This window comes from Morchella sextelata (assembly GCF_020137385.1).
Source record: "Morchella sextelata strain SCLS chromosome Unknown scls_5, whole genome shotgun sequence".
Classification (NCBI taxonomy): domain Eukaryota; kingdom Fungi; phylum Ascomycota; class Pezizomycetes; order Pezizales; family Morchellaceae; genus Morchella; species Morchella sextelata.
Window position 1 is genome coordinate 2224438 of NW_025408620.1, and position 18340 is coordinate 2242777.

The 18340-nt window shown below is 44.7% G+C and overlaps 4 protein-coding genes across 4 annotated transcripts; all 4 read left to right on the top strand.

Moving 5' to 3' along the window:
* Positions 1-259: 259 nt before the first annotated feature.
* On the top strand, positions 260-1881 carry H6S33_011127 (uncharacterized protein; the record flags this gene model as incomplete). Its single annotated transcript, XM_044842521.1, has 2 exons — positions 260-1132; positions 1177-1881. 2 exons carry the CDS (start codon positions 260-262, stop codon positions 1879-1881), a joined length of 1578 nt encoding a protein of 525 aa, XP_044697057.1.
* Positions 1882-6273: 4392 nt separating this feature from the next.
* H6S33_011128 (uncharacterized protein) lies at positions 6274-7194 on the top strand (the record flags this gene model as incomplete). Its single annotated transcript, XM_044842524.1, has 2 exons — positions 6274-6652; positions 7046-7194. 2 exons carry the CDS (start codon positions 6274-6276, stop codon positions 7192-7194), a joined length of 528 nt encoding a protein of 175 aa, XP_044697058.1.
* A 3220-nt stretch (positions 7195-10414) lies between these two features.
* H6S33_011129 (uncharacterized protein) lies at positions 10415-11324 on the top strand (the record flags this gene model as incomplete). The annotated part of the gene is made up of 7 exons (XM_044842525.1): positions 10415-10508; positions 10580-10670; positions 10787-10824; positions 10893-10906; positions 11056-11132; positions 11205-11241; positions 11295-11324. 7 exons carry the CDS (start codon positions 10415-10417, stop codon positions 11322-11324), a joined length of 381 nt encoding a protein of 126 aa, XP_044697059.1.
* Positions 11325-15446: 4122 nt separating this feature from the next.
* On the top strand, positions 15447-17456 carry H6S33_011130 (uncharacterized protein; the record flags this gene model as incomplete). Its single annotated transcript, XM_044842526.1, has 1 exon — positions 15447-17456. The coding sequence occupies one exon, from the start codon at positions 15447-15449 to the stop codon at positions 17454-17456; it is 2010 nt and encodes a 669-aa protein (XP_044697060.1).
* Between the last annotated feature and the right edge of the window lie 884 nt (positions 17457-18340).

Sequence of the window (18340 nt, forward strand, 5' to 3'; positions counted from 1 at the left end):
TGAGGAATATATATATAATAGGTAGTTACCTCACTGCCACGTGGGCACAGCCAAATCTGGAGGTTCGATAATTTAGATCTGCAGCACCTGAAGTAGGCCACTGCTATTATTCACCTCTTCGTCTTATAACACCTTATCGACATATATCACAATACTTCCTTTCATTCCCGCAATTCGAGCGGTTGCCGCACCGATTTAACCGCATTCCAGTTCCCACCCGTCAACTCCGCGAAAGGAAATATCTCATTCCTTTATTTCGATGGCTTTTTTGTTCCTGCTCTCAGTCGCAGCCTACGTCTCAGCCGCGCCTGTTGCGCCTGTTACGCCTTGTGCACCTGTTGCCCCTGTTCTGCCTGAAGGTGCGAGAGTGGGTTGGGTGCCGAACCCTGTTGGTCGCGGAACCTCGAAAATTATTATCAGCTGTTCCGTCACTCTTGCGCTCTGCATATGGACTGCAATCCACCCCGATGTAGTAAAGAAGAAATCTCACACCCAGAATCCTAAGGACAAAAAAGTAGGCTCCGATGCCGCTTCACGAAGCCAAACAAGTACCCCCGATACTATAACTGCGGGCAGCAAAGAAGGTCAACCACAATACTGCGACACGGCATGCACCGCGTCCAAGCGCTTGCGAAAACGAATTTTTCTGACTTTTAAGGCCTTGCTCATACCGGATGAAGTGCTTATAGATGCTCAGAAACAGTGGGCTCAGGCTTCCCGACTGCATAAGGCGATGATAGCTGGGCACTACATATTAGAGCATATGGACGAGGCAGGGGGCCGGGGGTTCATTGATAAGAAGGCGCCGCCACCGGCACCACGCGATGAGGGCGAATCAAAGGATTCGAAAACTACGTCCTGGAGGGGTGAGTTGCAGAAGTGGCTTGAGAAACATGAAAGTATCCGTGACCTTCTCGATTTATGGGTGTTTCCCTCACAGTGGGATCTGTTCGGAAAAGAGGTTGCTTTCTTTGTGGTTCAGGGTGGGTTTGTGAGGAATTCAGATCGCACACTGATATCTCCATTGGACCTTTACTACGCCTACATGATGGACCCTCAGAAACTCCATGAGCAGATAAGGGCCGAGGATATCTGCGACAAAGGCAATGCCAGTGTCCTCGCCAAAGTCAATGTCTGTGGCCAATACGGGTGGTTTCTCATCACCCTCCTATCTAGACTCTATTCGAATCTCTCTATCACATTTCTCGAGCTGCATGTGATGATTCACATTATCGCCGCCTTAGTGGTTCTACTTATGATTGTGGGATGAATGAAGACGGCTTGTTTCAGCAAATATTATCAAGCTGGCGTCCGTATCTCACGACTGATACTATAGTCGAAACCACCCCTAAACCCTCCGCGGCCGGAACCGCAGAAACCACCGGGAAAGACAAAGGATCTGAAGCTGCTGTTAGAGAAATTGATTTTAACAAACCGCCGCCGAACTTTGACCTTGAGGCTTCGAAGAAATCTGAATCGCCTTGCGCTAAGAAGGAATATGATGCAGAAGCCAGAATTTCGAGACTCATGTCTTGCGTACCCTATCTCTCCTACTCAGGCCTACACGCAACCCAATGGAACTCTTCTTTTCCCTGCACACACGAGCAATGGATATGGAGAATCTCATGTTTGATCGTTGCAACAACGCCCTTTCTACTCTTCCTGACTGTAATGATTCTTCGCTGGCTGCAGCCAAAAACTTCAACAGTAAGGAACGAAAAGGGTGACAAGGCACACAGCCTTTGGCTGATTAGCATCATTTTTATCCTATATCTGGGGGGCGCCTGGACACTACTGGTTGAAAGTTTTGTCAGTATGAGGAATCAACCGAAGGAGGTATACCAGACAGCAGATTGGTCTCTGTACTTTCCTCATTTTTGAGAGATATACATACGTAGCCCCACGCGCAATGTTATTTAGGGCGGCGGGGTTAGATGTATGGTGGAAGAGGGGCGGTTCTTTTCTCTTCGTCCTATATACTGTTAATTATATTTATCTCTATAGCATCTTATGAGATCCAGTTTAAATGTACTATACTTACTAAGAATTTGATAGAAGGCAAAAGACAATAGTACAGTGATTACATGTACTACGTTTAGTGGTATGAGACTAGACTAGAAGTTTTAAATTAAATATAAAAATCTAACGATAGTATCATCTCTCTAGCCAGGTGAGGGAAACCTTCATTCTCTCCAAACGGTAGTCGGCGGTTGGAGCCTTTTATCGGAATCATACATCATCACCTGCGTCTTCCTTCTACCAGATGCTTATGTTATTGTTCAGCTTCCAAGGCAGTTGTCAGTGATTTCTTTCAGGAACCAATGAATGTTTTCAATCGGTTTTATCGCCTGGAGGTCTGTTTCTGGGAAACAAATTCAAAGTCTTGGCACATTAATCATGTAGTGGAAATATAACTGTAGTCTTCTAGACGCGTCATAATGTATCACTCGCCTCGTGCTATCGGTCAACAAGAGTTGATTTTTGGCAGCCTGGTCGACGAGAGGAGCTTTATCCTCTGCGCATGCTCGACTTAAAGAAGCTTGAACCTTTTGAGACTTATTTCTCTGCACACTTCCCATCTTGAAACAATACATTATGTGCCGACAACATCTTTCTGTTAGTCTGTTTATTTATAAAATCTTCAGAACATCAAAACCTAACTGCATGAGTACATAATATAATGGGCCCAACTTGAGACTTTATCTGAAGACTTAACTACGTGAAGATAGCGAGGAGACAAGACTGGAAAGACTAAAGCAACTAGAATAATCAACTAAGCACTCAAAATAAAGGGCGAAAGTAGTCTCAAATAACCCTAACCCCGGCCCAGCGACCTTTTATCGTTAGCTCATTTAATGCGCATATTACCACAGCTCCGCGAGACTACAAGACTACAAGAAAGACTGGATACCTGTGCAACACCTGGGCATAAAAACCACAATCCGAACGAGACTACCACAAAGTCAGTCTTGTCTCTTCTCGTGTCCATCATTTATAACCCTAACCCTGATAACATACGTTAAAACAATGAATGGCTTGGAGATCTACCCAACCCTCGACTAAGGCATGTATAAGATGGGTGTTCCGAAGATGTATGGCTGTGTTAGTCGTTTCGTTAGTACTGGATGTTTGTATGCGTTATGTTTGACAAGTTTTGGGGGCCGGAGGGGGTGTATCGAGGGGGTATATGTAGAGTTAGAACGCATTTTTATGTGAACAGCACAGGAATTAGTGATTTTGTGTCTGGCATTGTTGCTATCTTGCTAGATATGCTGTTAAGCACGAGATAGTAAGTTAGTTCGTTCTAGAAGAGGAGGAAGAGACGTCGAGTGAGATTATGTGACCCGAGTGATAGACTATGATTGGCTTCTGGATGATGTGAGTAGACAGTCCTGCTGATGGGGGGGGGTACGTATATATGGCGGAGTAGGAAAGACAGAAGACTCACTCTCCATGCGCATCCTGTGGCAAACAAATCGAAAGGCAAGAAACTGCATGAAGCTTAGGAACAGACATATTACTATTCAACGTTTAAAAGGATTCAAACTACTTTAACTGGCTCCAAGGTACATGCCGTCAGTCCGTTGCATATATATCCCCGACTGCGCGAACCGCTTATCTGCACCCGACGGCCAGGCAAGAACAAGGTTTAGCGGTGGTGGTTCCGGAGGTAGAATAACTCGGCATCGGATATGGCTCATTTTTCTGGTGTGTTGATTTGAGTTTTGATTGGCTGAAATTAGTAACTCCGTGAAACAAGGTACCCGCCCCCGTATCCAGTTAATCTGGGCAGACCCCACTAAAGCAACGCAAGGAGTATAATCAAACGTTGAATAGAAATTAAAATATAGACTGAGCAAATAGTGAATCAAAAAAAAATGAGAAAATCAAGATTTTATGTGTCCTAGCTCCATTGGCCGTATAACACTGGTCACCCTTATTACCATGCTACTAACCCAGCTTTCAGTTATTATTCCATGGCTCAACAACAACCCTACATAAACTATTAATACTACGAGGCCTTGTCCCTCTGATGCCGTTTCTTTGGTCCAACGGTTTATTGATTCGCAATACGGTTGAGATTGGCCGAGCAGAGCTAGAGGGAGTCTAAAGCTGAGTGCATCTAACACTGGTTTTTATACACCTTTGCTAAGCAATAGTAACCAACGGGTCTAACCAAAAGGGTTTGGGTATTCACCGACGGTTTCAATTCGCCCCGACGGTTTCAGGGATATATCACCCATACAAGAACAAAACACGTTCCACTGATGTCATGCTGCAGAAAGTAAGGGACCGGCTCTTTCGAGGAATGAAATTGGGGATTATGGTTCTGGAATCGAAACAGCGGGTGGTGAAGTACCGAGATTCAGGTGTGATGCATGTAGTGTGCCGTGGCTGTTGCGGCACAGGAGAGATCCCCGAGTTCGTTTTCTCAATGTGCACTTTTTCTCGTGATTCGGTGCTCGATCAAGGGTGTTTAGAATTTTGAGTCAACGCAAGTTTACACCCCGACCCGCCTTCAAGAATAAGAATGGTTCCGCTTGCACATACGATGACCTGCATACAGTTATAGTATTTTCTCTCTATCCGAGCTTCCTGAGCCTACTTTGGTGCAACCATGGTCATGGATTTTGCTACATACATATATACCAGTGGAAAGTAGTCTCTGCGCAGGAGGCAATTGAATATGCTCAAGTGATTGTGATCACAATTAAAACTGTTTTTAACAAGGGGATCGAGTTTTTCCTCAATCGATACAGGTATGTACCTAGAAGTACGATGGGCATGTGTTTACTCGTTCCTTCAAGATTTGACGAGTAGAGCGGTGATATGATCATGCATGTAATATGGCGACTCTTTACGTAATCATGCTATATATCCCTTACGCTGTTAAAGCTGTCACCTTTGCCAAGCTTAAGTATCATGTCTCGGTTCTGTGGCTTGCGTGCGAAATAGCTTAAGGGATAGTTTTGTGATATCCGTTCCCCGATCCTTAATATATAATGATGGTCTTCTGTAATGCTCACTTTGTAAACATTGGATAAACCCCCCACCCACCGCACATAGTAATTTCGGATGCCTACCTCTCTGTATATGCCTACAATTTAAATTGATTTTCTATTTTTCAGCTCAATTTGACAACATGTGCTAAGTTGAATTCTCATATGCAGAAATCGACCTTTAGCTTCAAGGAAGTGGTGTTTAGGGTCTTTACTTGAAGATTTTCCTTTATTATTTATTGCACGTCAAGCTGACACAACTAGGCACCCGCCATAGTGAACCGAACTCTGGGTAGCTTAATTTAGAACCCTCGTAAGAAGATTGGTAGGCAAGTAAGTACCGACGCCTAGCTTCATCCTGCCACCCGCTATGAAAGTGCGGATCGGTCTCGGAGTGAGAGTACCGCCGCCATAACTCGAGATATTGGCTAGATCAAAATTTCTTCTATGGGAAACTTATCATATAGATCGATACCATTCAACCAATCACTCGAGTGGTAATCCCTGGACGGAGATAGCCAATTTTTCGAGTTTTGGCGGTATATTACTGTTTCTTTGGGTGGAGAGGTTCTTGCTGCCAGTCCGATTGGTTAAGCTGCTCCGAGTGGATGTATTGTCGTTTAAAATTCATATTTGCTTTTATTATTTATATGACTTATGATCGACCAATTACAGCGCATATGCATATCATCCCAGAGCAACTCCAAGTTCTGTATCTATGGGACTGGTTTAGTGCCTGTCACAAAAGGCGGGTGGTATCTCGCAGAAATGCGAAGCCCGCAGTCTCTTATAACATTTGTTCATGAGTGTTGGTCTTTTCCAGTCAAACAATTGGCATGCGGAGGTGCCTCCATGCCAAGGGACACCAGTCATGGAAGTTCTTTTCAGTTTTTTCTTCAATATCCGGTTTTGGGCTAGGGATCCCTATATGATCGATACCTCGCTACCGTGTGAGGAAGAATTAATCTAATATCCAATTTCCCAGCTCTTTGCAATAAGTCACTAGTAGTTTGTTAACTATTCAGCACTTGACCATCTCTATCATTCTCCTCTCCAACTTCTTTGAATCCATCAACACGGCAGCGATTCTCTGCTAGCATTTCCAGTTAATCACTAAAATTTGAATGATTATCCCACTGGACCGCGTGATCAGGGTTCCTGCCCGTACACCTTGGGTATCAAACCCTGTTGGCCGCGGAACTCCAAAATCCTCGTCACCTGTTGCGTCACTCTTTTCCTCTGTATATTCACCGCAATCCACCCCGATGTAATCATGAAGAAACACCATGCCGATGACTCTGCCGCTGGCGAGGCAGACTCCGATGCTGAAGAAAATACATCAGACACCAACCAGGGCAAAAGAAAGTACAAACCGCATTTGCGGAATCGGAGAACACTCTGTTTTGAAGCCTTGTTCCTACCGGAAGTGCTTTTTACGCATGCTCGGCGGCAGTGGCGTGAAGCTTCCCGATTGCATAAAACTCTAATAGCCGGACACTACTCAATACACCACATGAGTGATACCGACGGCAAGTTCGAGGGTGCGCAGGCAACATGCATTAGGGGCAGAACGGAGGACACCTCCTGGAGGCTGAGGTTGAAGGGGCGGCTTGCCAGATGGAAACTCTCTAGGATCGGAAGATTTTGGATGTGTGCTTGTTTCCCTCACAGTGGGATCTATTCGGAAAAGAGGTTGCTTTCTTCGTGGTTCAGGGCGGGTTTGTGAGGAAGGGTGAAGACGGAACGTACACTCCGATATCCTGCTCGGACTTCTACTACGCCTTTGTGAACGATCCCAAAGGCTTCCGCGAGAAGATATATATCCCTCAAGGATATCCACGACAAGGGCAATGCCAATGTCATCGGTAAACTTGTGGTCTGCGCCCAGTGCGGCTGGTTCCTCATGAACGTCCTAGCTAGAGTCGCCGCTAAGCTCCCTATCACATTTCTCGAGCTGCATGTAACGTCTCACATTGCCATTACGGTGGCGCTATATATCTTTTGGTGGAATAAGCAACTTGACGCAAACCAACCGATTGTACTAGACATCCATCGCTTCAATTATACTAAGGACTGGGCGACGGTCCCAATGGACGCAGTGAGGCCGAGCGGAAAATGGCACAGGTTCCTCGCCACTATATGGGCAATGTCACCCGAGTATGACCATACGTCGGCTGAGTCAGAGAAGATCTAGAAAGTTGCCGCTAGTGAGATTCTTAATATAAGGAAATGGGTGGAAGCAGGAGCTCCTCTTGACACTTCCGGGGATGCTCCCAGCACTCACCATACGACGCACGAAAATCCCTTATTTCAGCGAATTCTATCAGATTGGCGTCCGTACTTTGAAGAGGCCAAAGGTCCAGTCATCAACCCAACCGAAATCACAGAAAAGGGAAAGAATGGAGAGACAACTGAGACCGTCAAAGAAATCACCCGAAAGGATGAAGAATTGGTTGCCGCTAATGACGGTAAAGCTTCGTCAAATCGTTTTCCGTACGGTCGAGTTAAAAAGCACGGTGTTAGAGAAATTCCGGGACTCATGTCTACCGTATTCTTTTTCACTTACTCGGCTCTACACGCAACCGTATGGAACGCTTCTTTTCCCACCGTCCAAGAGAAATGGATATGGAGGGTCTCATGTTTACTCATCACAGCAAAGCCCTTTCTCCTCTACCTCATTGCTGGGATTGTTATCCAAGTGAGGCTATGGGGGGGTCTTCATGCGGGGCTGGGGAGCCTGGATGGAATGTATAAAAGCAACAAGCTTCTAAATGTCTTCTTTGTTTTCCTATACCTCGGAGGCACCTGGACACTCCTGTTTGAAAGTTTTTTTAGTCTGAGGAATCTACCCAAGGGGGCATACGAGACAGTACCTTGGTCTGTCTACCTTCCCCACCTTTGAAAGATATATCCAGCCACCCACGGTTATTCAGAGCGACCGGAATAGATGTATCGTTGATTGATTGATAATTCATTAATTGCATGCAACCAATAGATGTATCATCGAAGATAGGGCGTTTCTTTTGTTTTCTTGTTATTCACTGCTTATGATGTTTTATTTTATATCTTGTTATGAGACCTTGTTTGGATCTAAATGTACTTGACGTGTTAAGGGGGGGGGGGGGGGGGGCGGGTACAAAATACAATATGATTGCAAGTATGTTTAGTGGAATAACTGGAAGTGTTGAAGTAAATATTTGGGAGAAGGCGTATTAGTAGGTAGTTGGTGACGTGGGAAACATTGAGAACGGTGGGGGACGTAAGAGAAAAAAAATAGAGACAGCTTTGTGGTTGCGGGGTGATTTTATATATCGCGGGGTATATAAATGCATTGCTCCGTTTGGATGATGGAAATTGCAATTGGGCCAAATTATTTGTATTTGGTCATGTCCAAACGTTAACAGTTTTGATAAGAACGGCTCACTGCATCAAAATCTGTACTAATGTTATATATATTTAGTGTAAGCATGTCCGTCCGATGAATACAACTGCATCACATTAAAAAAAAAAAGTAGAATTGCGCGCATAATGTTTCCCGGGCCTTGAAATGGTGTATCCAAACACTCAAAAAAATTCCAAATTAAAATTTACCCAGGATCATGATATATATGAGGCGCTGCAACCATGATTTGGGTGGCTTCCAGACGGAGCCTTAAATCTGGGGGGTAAATACAAATTACCGATGTCATCTCATACGGATGTAATAACAGTGCTACAGTCGGGGTTGAAGTTAGGTGTCGGTATGGGGGATCGATGAAGGGGGAGGGGGGGATGCCGGTGGGAGACCTCGTCATGAATTATCACTCAGGAAATCGGTCAACGGGCGTTGATTATTCTCCACTTGAAAAGATCGAGCCTTTTGGGTATTATTACTTTGAACATTTTCACTTTGAGACAACACAAGACACGCCGATAATGCACCCATTCCGTCATTTTATAAAGGTTTCTTGGAATATTAAACCCTAACCCTATACGTTTGAAATAACGAGACGATCTAGAATACTTGAAAAACTAATGCCGCTGACCGCTGAAGAGCTAGATTATAACGCTTCTAGAAGTTGAGCCAAGCCGAGCAACTGCTGTCACGGGGAAGTGAGGTGTGTCGAGGGGGTAGATGTAGAAGCAAAAAGTATTTTTGTATACATACTGGTTATAGAGAGCTATGATATGGAGGGTAGGGGTACTGCTGTAGTGATAGATACACTGTTAAGCACGGCTGTGAGATTCATTCTGTCCGTAAGCGTAGGTTGGGCCGTCGAGTGAGACTCTGTGACGCGAGTGATGGATTATGATTAGCTACCGCTGATGGGAGTAGACGATTTGGTTGGTATATGTAGCAGAGTAGGAAGAGAAAGATACTCACCCTCAGGGTTGGTACTTTGAAGAAGTGCCTGACGTTTGTAGACCTTCGGTCGTTGAGTTTGAATACTCTATGCATGGGCCCATGCACAGGCTATCCGCTCCCCCACCTGGTGACGATAACCGTTACGCTCATGGCGGCCTAATAGTTATCCTCCCATCTACCATCGCTGAGAGTTGCGAATATATCATAAATGCTTTCAGGACGAGAGAGAAGCTGTGTATTCTTGTGTCTCGGTCCGGTCGTCGGGAATGGCTTTCTGGGTACTATCACCTGTCGGGCGAGGGTGACGCCCGACTACGAATAAATGCTCTAGCATTATATGTCAGTATAGAATGTGGCGCCGATAAGCACCGGGGAAATTGCAGTGTTATCGAATTTCGTTTCCAAAGTCCGTGTTCCAAGTCAAGAATATAACAACGCGGGGGAGAAGTGGTTTTGGCGTTTTCTATCCGTAGTCTGGCTAGTAAGGTAACGTAGATTGCTATGTTAGAATGGTCAAGGGTAGAGTAATAAAGGCAGTTCTGAATTTGAAGAGTTCGTATCTTGGAAAGTCCGGAGGTAGAGTCATTCTCGGCGGTGGATATCGTCCGATCATATGTGCAACATAACAAGGATGATGGTTTTCGACTATCGACGGGAGGAGGCGGGGTCAAAGTCGGCTTGTATAGGTTGTATAGAATCGCCTGTTGCTAGCCGGCGGAGTGGTGGATAGTGTATATTTGATCTTGATCGAGGTCACAATCTTTTCAGAGCTGATAGATTCAAGCAAATGCATGTACTAATGCATCAGATTACTCTTTCAATAGATGTTTTGTCTCTCTGTGTTGATTTGATGTTTAATATTGGACACGTAACTATAGTTAATTACGTCGTGTAGTTTTGATTTGTGGCAGAGGCTTAGGTGGCGTGGTAATCTTGCCCTAAGTGGCAGGTATAAAGGTAGAATGTCCATTCGTCTTTTCAATACATCAACTCTCTCCCATGTCACTCAACAGCCAAAGGTCTAGCGATTGGAGCTGTTCGGGGTGCCACATATCCCTTGCTGCTGTCAATGCTGACACCTTTTATGGGGGATAAATGCCACAACGAATCCAGAGGAGAGATTGGCCAGAGATATATTCGGATGAAAACAGTGATAAAGATTCGTTAGTACCGGCCACTCTTTCGGCCTCCACGAAAAAAGGGTCAACATTTGCTCGTAAGCTAATCATGATAGATTCGAAGGGATGGAGACCACCGCCGTCCGCAGCCTACCCTGTCTCTGCCCTACAAGATCTCCAAGCCTTGGACAGCGGATTTACCATGCAGTCTGTTTGGTCTTACACATTGGGACAGAATCCCTGCAGATCTGAGCTGGCTCCTTCGCTTACTTTGCGTTTGCATCAGCCTAGAAGCACAAAATGACTCAAAGGACGATGACCAGGGTGGAAATCGATTTTGAGATAAGTAACACTTCAATTGGTAGATTTCACCAAGTCAGAATCCGTGCTGAGACACCTCTGAGCTGATTCTTCTCCGTGCTGGAAAAGTGACGGCTAGCCACGTATGGAGCTGGTCGCGATAGGCCACCATTGGCTTAGAAGAAAATAACGGTTTGGTGAGTAGAATAATCACTTTGAACTCAATTCATATGAACGAAGAAGTCATGATAACCGCAGTTTAAGGGTGATTTTTATTAGACATCCCCATTAGACCCAAAGGGCCCGTTTTTTACAAACCTATCAATGCCTCGAGATCTTGAAAGAGGAATGGCTTGGAATGGCAATTCCGTAGCAATAGTGATTCTCTACCGATTGGTCATTTCATTTCTTTTTTCATCTTAGATGATGGGGGTGTGATAGGTTTGCCTTTGGTGGGGCTGAGTCCGAGTGCAGCTCCGTAGGTTTATTGGGACCGGCACTATAGTGCGATCTAATGGTTTTCGATTATAGGGTATGAATAGCTCGCTAGATATACTGTAGCACAGATTCAGATGGGTTTCGGCACAAGTGGTATATAAGGGACGAAACATCCTGCATCCCCGCCACTACAGCGTGAGGTAAGATTATTGTAGGAGTACAGGAAGAGTCCTATTGGCCAGGTCAGCCACCTAAACCCTGTTTCTACAATATGCCCCCCTCCCGCTGTATCGGTAATTCATGAGAGAAATATATATATCCATTTACGTTGGCTAACGTCGGGTGGCTCTACCTACAGCTATTGATTGGGGATGTTTTGAACACAAGTGCGTACGATACGGTAGGGTTACAGTGTGATTGGTGACATCGAAGGTTTTGCAGCATGTTCGTTCATATTCAGACTTCTTCTTCTGTCTTAAAAGACGTAGCCAGTGCGGAAAAAATCATTTATATCCTCGAGCTGTATAAGAAAAAAAGAAATACTTGAGGAGAGATATATATGATTTGAACATGGAACAGTTAAAAGAAATATATAGCCTCCTACACATGCGGTAATAGTGCATACCGAAAAGTACATACTGAGTGGCTAAGTATGCATCTTGCGGTAAACGAACTAAAAGACAAGAAATCGAATCCTCGATACAGACAGACATATTGCTCACGTCTGAAAGGATTCATAACGCTCCGATTGGCACATGCAGTCATTCCATTCCATATCTCGGGCTGCGCCAACCGCTTATTTACACCTGCTCGCCAGGCGGGGGTGTGGTGGTCCCGCGTGTAAAATAAACTTGGCATCGGATATAACTAGCTGCTTTTTACATTAAACTAATGTCCACTATTTGAATTCTGATTGGTTGAAATCAGTACACAACTCCGTCGAAATAAAGTTAAACCCGTGTCCAGTTGATCTCGGGAGCCCCACTTAAAGCATGGCAAGGTTAGATAAAATCAAGATATAGAATGAGTAGATGTAAGGTTGGTCAAAATGAGAAAGTTGTAGGTTTAGAGCAGGCTACGGTAAGAGGGAGGGGATGGCGAGACTCTCCATACAAAACGAGATCCCTATAGAAGGCTCGCGCTTGGCGTTGAATTGTTAGCCAAGCCTTGGCATGCCCTCCGTATCGCAACCCCTCCACCGCTCAATGCATGTCCTCCATTGACCGTATGTAGGTACGTACACTGTCTCAACCCTTTTATAGCGCTGTCAACCCAGCTTTAAATAGAGTCTTTAGTGATATTATTCCACTGCTCAACAGCAACCCTGCAGAAACTCTTCATACTACGAGGCCGGTCTTGTCTTTCAGGTGTTGTGTCTTTGCAATCCACTGCTGCAGTTTTGTTCTTTTGCTACACAGAGGTAGTTGAAAGATCTAGTGTCCCTCTCATAATAGTTTTGATAGATCATGTACACTATAGGATTTAGGGTTATTAGACACTTTGCGCTAGGAAGTCCGGAGTTATTTTTGACCGGCCTGGCATTAAGTTGCCAAGAAAGAATAGGTCTAGCTGTTGATTTGACTCCCGGCCAGTGAGGGTGATCTTACTATCCTCTAATAGCCCGGTAAATGCATCAATAATCCCTTTTCCCATACAAATAAAATGGTAAAAGGCACAAAAGGGCACGAAAAAGCACATTTACAGTCGATGTCTTGTGTAATGTATCTGTGGATGCTTTTACCTACGACTTTACAGCTTGGAATGCCTTTTACATACGATTTTACTATGACTTTACTACTTCCGAACTCTTTTCTATTTCCGCCGGAAAATATCTGTTTTTCCGATGAAGTCTTTACCAGAATCTCATGATAATGGATCTCTGAAACTAGATATGTCAATAGGATCACCAGATGTCCTCCTATGTGAATGGGCTTGTAACATTTGGGGAATACAATTTAAATTCCGAAAATGTATTGTTCAATTCGAATATTGAGGTATTTCTGACTTTGTAACTCCCGCCGTTATGTGATTTCCTTGGTCATGATATTGGATCGCGTTGTCAATTGTGATTGCAAAGGCACCATCATAGGGAAGGCGGCCGCAACTTATTCCCCCTCCCTAAATGCCACGAAGCTGCTGGTAGGATGTGGTGTAAAGTCGTTGGTAAAGTCGTTGGTAAAGTCGTCCAATTTCCCTAACTACGACTTTACTGATGCATTTACCTATCCAAAACTACGATGTAGTCGAGAAACGACTTTCCCGATACACCTTTACCAATGATGCCTTTACCGACGACTTTGCTGATTCATTTACAGGGCCATTAGAGATCATGAAATTGGACCTCCACTCTTTCTAACCACTACTGAACAACCAGATGAGGGCCTTTCTTTATACAAATTTCTTTGTAATGACAATTGACCTTCTATAAATTCTCAGAAATTTAGCGATGGTATTGATGGTGGAATAAATTCATCCCCTACGTCGGGGTTGCGTTTTCCTGGCTCCATTTTTGACTCCTGGGAACTAGCGAAAATCAAATAATGCCGATCTCCAGGAGGTCTGATCATGAGGTCAAAGACCCAAAGTGTCTATTTCTCAACCAAAACTCAAGGACTAGTACCTAATGGGTCTAACTAAAAAGCATTTGAATATTTACCTTGTTTCAATTCGGCCTGACGGTTTCGGGAATACACCTTGCCTGTATGAGAATAAAAGACATTTCTCTGTTTGACTGTTGCATAGAGCAACTTAAGGAGTCCTTTCAAGCAACGACATGAGGGATCATGATTCGGCGTTCGAAATCAACATGATCACGGGTTACCAAACGGACTTGACACACCAACCTGCCGTTCACGATTAGGAATTGGGCTTACACATATGATGACCCGCATGCACCCTACAATGTTTTTTATCTAGCCGAGCTTCCTAGGCCCATGAGCCCATTTTGGTGAAACACTGAGCGTGAATTCCGCTCCATACACGCCGGTGAAGGGGGAGTCTGCTGGCCTGCGCACGACGCGTGATCATATGAATTGTCCAGCTCATTGCTATATCAACTAACACTGCTTCCACATATGACTCTACCGAGGAGATCGAGCTTCTTCTCAATAGGTAAAGGTATTTACCCAGAATTCTCGAAGTATGATAGGTATGTTCACTAGATGTGCTTACTCGTTAATCCTTCAAGGCTTGACGAGTAAAGTACATGTAGTGATACATATTCATGCTATAGATCTGTGACGCCGGCCCATCATCCTCAATCGCTGTCTTCTTAATGGCGTAATAGCGTAGTGCTCACTTTGTAAACATTGGATGATTGGAAACCCCCACCTCCGGCACAGTAATTTCGGATGTTTACCTCTCTACATATGGTCTTCATTTGATGTTCTATATTTCAGGTCAGTTTGATGGGCAGGCGTGTCAACTTGAATTCTTATTCACAGAAATCAACTTTAATCTCGAAGGAAGCTTTACTTCAGCGGTTTCCTTAATTATTCACACCGAATCGAGCCACAAAGACTGACACCTAGCTTCATCTTGGCGTCCTAGCTAGATTCGTTGATTGGTTACAAAGACCAATGACAGATATCATGCTTCCGAGTGGATGCATTGTCTTTTTAAGGATGTTTGTTTTTTTGGTTATATGAGTTATGATCAGCCAATCGCAGTGCATATCACGCCGGAATAAGGACACATTGTGGACTTGTTGAACTCCGTAACCATCGAGACTGCGCGCTTCGCACTTCTCCGTGCAGATCACCCGCTTAATTTTGTGACAGGCCTTAAGCCAGTCCCATAGCATTTAGTCGTGCTAGCATTTAGTCGTGCATGCATATAAGTAGTCTTTTCAATTAAGCAATTAGCATGCAGAGGTACTTGTCTCACTGCCACGCCAAAACCTGGAGTCCTAGAAGTATCTCCAGAACATCCGCAATATCGTTGGGCGCGCTAGAATACATGTAGTCAGTATATATGATCGGTCACTCGCTGCGGTGCGTCGAAGAATTTTAATATCTAATTTTCCCACTCTTTCTTCTTACTTTCCCAGAAGTTTGCTACTTCAAGTCCCGAAGCACTAGACGGAGGCCATTACAATAATTTCTCCGTTACATCTTCTTTGAATCCGTCGACACCATAACCCCCCTTTGCTATCGTTTCCATTTATTCTTATCGCGCCGGGCCGCGTTAGGATCCCTACGACCGTACTCCTCTACAAAGAGAAACTCAAATTCCTCCATTAATGCGATGGCTTTCTTGTTCCTTCTATCCCTAGCAGCCTATGTCTCGTCCGCGCCTGTTGCATCTGTTGCATCTGTGGCACCTACACCTACACCTGCAGCTGTTGCGCCTATTGCGGCTGAAGGTGAGAGAGTAGGTTGGACATCGAACCCTGATGGTCGCGGAACCTCGAAAATTATTATCAGTTGTTCCCTCACTATTGCACTCTGTATATGGACTGCAATCCACCCCGATCTCGTCAGGAAACCTTTGAAAGACAAAGCAGACCCCAGTGGGAGCGAAAACAGTTCCTCAGCGGGCGCCGAAACCCCGGACGGCGAAGAGGTTAATCCACGGAGCGATACAAACACCCCCGATAGTGCACAAACAGCAGTAGCTCCGTGTCCAACCTGTGGTGAGACTCAAAAGTCTAGGCGCGACGCTACTCCGGGTGTCGGAGGGGGCGCCGTCGCTCCTTCACGAGGCCATACAAGTAGCCCCGATCCTATAACTGCGGACCACATGGGAGGCAACACAAGTGTTACTTCACATAGCGTTAATGCAACTCCTCCAGCAGCAACCGGGGACAGCAAATCACAGCCCGGCGCTCCAGAACCAAATAAACCTCCGCAAAGCGACGTTTCAAAACGCTTCTGGCAAAAACTGTACCTTTCTTTCAAGGCCCTTTTCATGCCAGAAGAGGTAGTTACAGATGCTCGGAAGCAGTGGATTCATGCTTTCCGACTGCATCGCGCCATGATAGCTGGGCACTACATATTACACAATACATCTACGGACGAGAATAACAATTATATTTTCGAAGAAAACCGAGTCGGACCATTTAACTGCTGTGAGGTCAAAGATCCGGTCAAGTGGGATGTATTCAGAAAAGAGGTTGCTTTCTTTGTGGTTCAGGGTGGATTTGTGAGGAAAGATGGTACCTTGATATCCCCTTTGGACCTTTACTCCGCCTACATGACCAACCCCAAGAGCGTCCGCGACCAAATCAAAGTTGAGGATATCCGCGACAAGGGCAATGCAAATGTTCTTACCAAAGTCATTGTATCTTTCCAATGCGGGTGGTATGTCCTGAACCTCCTAGCTAGACTCGTTTCGGGCCTCCCTATAGCACTTCTCGAGCTGCATGCGATGATTCACATTGTCGCTACTTTAGTGATGTACATGTTTTGGTGGAATAAGCAACTGGACGTCAGCGAGCCGATTATACTAGAAATCCCTCACTTCAAATATAATAAGACCTGGGCAGATGTCCCAATAGAAGCGGTGCGACCAAGTAAAGGCTGGAAGAGACCACTCAGCGAAGTATGGGTTTTGCCACCAAAAAAGCATGACGAAATTAAATGGAACGCTGCCATCGATGCGCTCAAGGCGTTGAAGACAGAGTTCATTGCATTGGAGAAAGAGCCTCTATCATCCGCGGATTCCACATATGATGATTGCAATTGTGGGATGAATGGAGATGGACTATTTCAGCGACTATTATCAGACTGGGGATCATTTCTTCAGCGTGGACCTAAAATCAGAACCAAGGACCAGGAAACGACTAGTAGAGGAGAAACTGGTGAGGAAGAAAAGGGATCTAAGACCACAACTACAACGATCCCTGCCGACCCATCGCCAGATTCTCACCTTGAGAATGAAGATGAAAAGGATGAAAGATTTTCGGGAATCAATCTTAAGCTGGCTTGCGCATTCTATATCACCTACGCAGGTTTACATGCAACCGGAGGGAGATTCTCTTTCCCCAGCAAAGAAGAGCAATTGATATGGAGGATCTCATGTTTGGTTATCGCAATAACACCCTTTCTGATCGCTTTGGTTAAGAGAATTCTTAAAATGATGAAGATTTCAGCGAAGGAGGACGGCTTACGCGGCCTTTGGTTCAATGGCATCTTGTGCATCTTATATCTGGGGGGCGCCTGGACACTTCTGATTGAAAGTATTCTCAGTCTAAGGAACCAACCAAAGGAGTTATACCAGACACTCGACTTGTCTATCTACGTTCCTCACATTTGAAGATATATCCAGGCGCCCACGGCTACCTGGGGCGACGGAATTCATAATAGATATATGGTGGAAGGGGGGCCCGGGGCGGTTCTTTTGTTTTCTTTCTATTCATTCTTTACCGTGTTCACTTTTATATTTTCTTATGAGATCCAATTTTGATATAAATATATTGAATGTATTTGGTATATCGTGGGGGGACAAAAAAATTCATTTTCTGTGTTTTGTGCAATGAGACCGGGAGGTATTGCAAGAATACATTAGTAAGAAGACATATAGATTGCCGGGTGCACGTGATAGTACTCGTATCGTGTTGCACTTTAGCCTTGTGTGTGGAGTTTCCACTCTATGCAAACCGTAATCACCGTTGGTGCAAAGAATTCGGGTTCTATACATTGAAAATTAACAATAACCGTTGGAGCCTCTTATCATAATCACACATTATCACTCGCGTCTCCTACAGGATGTTTTGTTAACATGAATAAAATGATAGAAAGCAGGGCCGGCTAAAATCTCGGAACAACCGCCCCGCGAATGAAACCCTAGATAATAGAATATATACAATCTTGAATATCGTAGTAGATAAAAGCTTTTTGGTTGCTAATTCATACCGTCTTGTTACCTCCTTTTTGCCTTCGGAAGGCCGAGGGATTGACAATCGATACTTTCCGGCTATACACATTCGGAGCTTTACATACGGGTAATACATCGTCTATGTACTGTCCTACCGAGGATAAATATCGCCACTGGAAGGCACACCAGTGGAACCAAGTGCTAGCCTAGAACCAATCAGAAAATAGAAAATACGTACCCGCGATATATACAGGGGGAGGCGTATTACTATACCGGAAGGCCTGAGTTATAATCCTCTAGATCGATCTTTGTAGAATAACGAG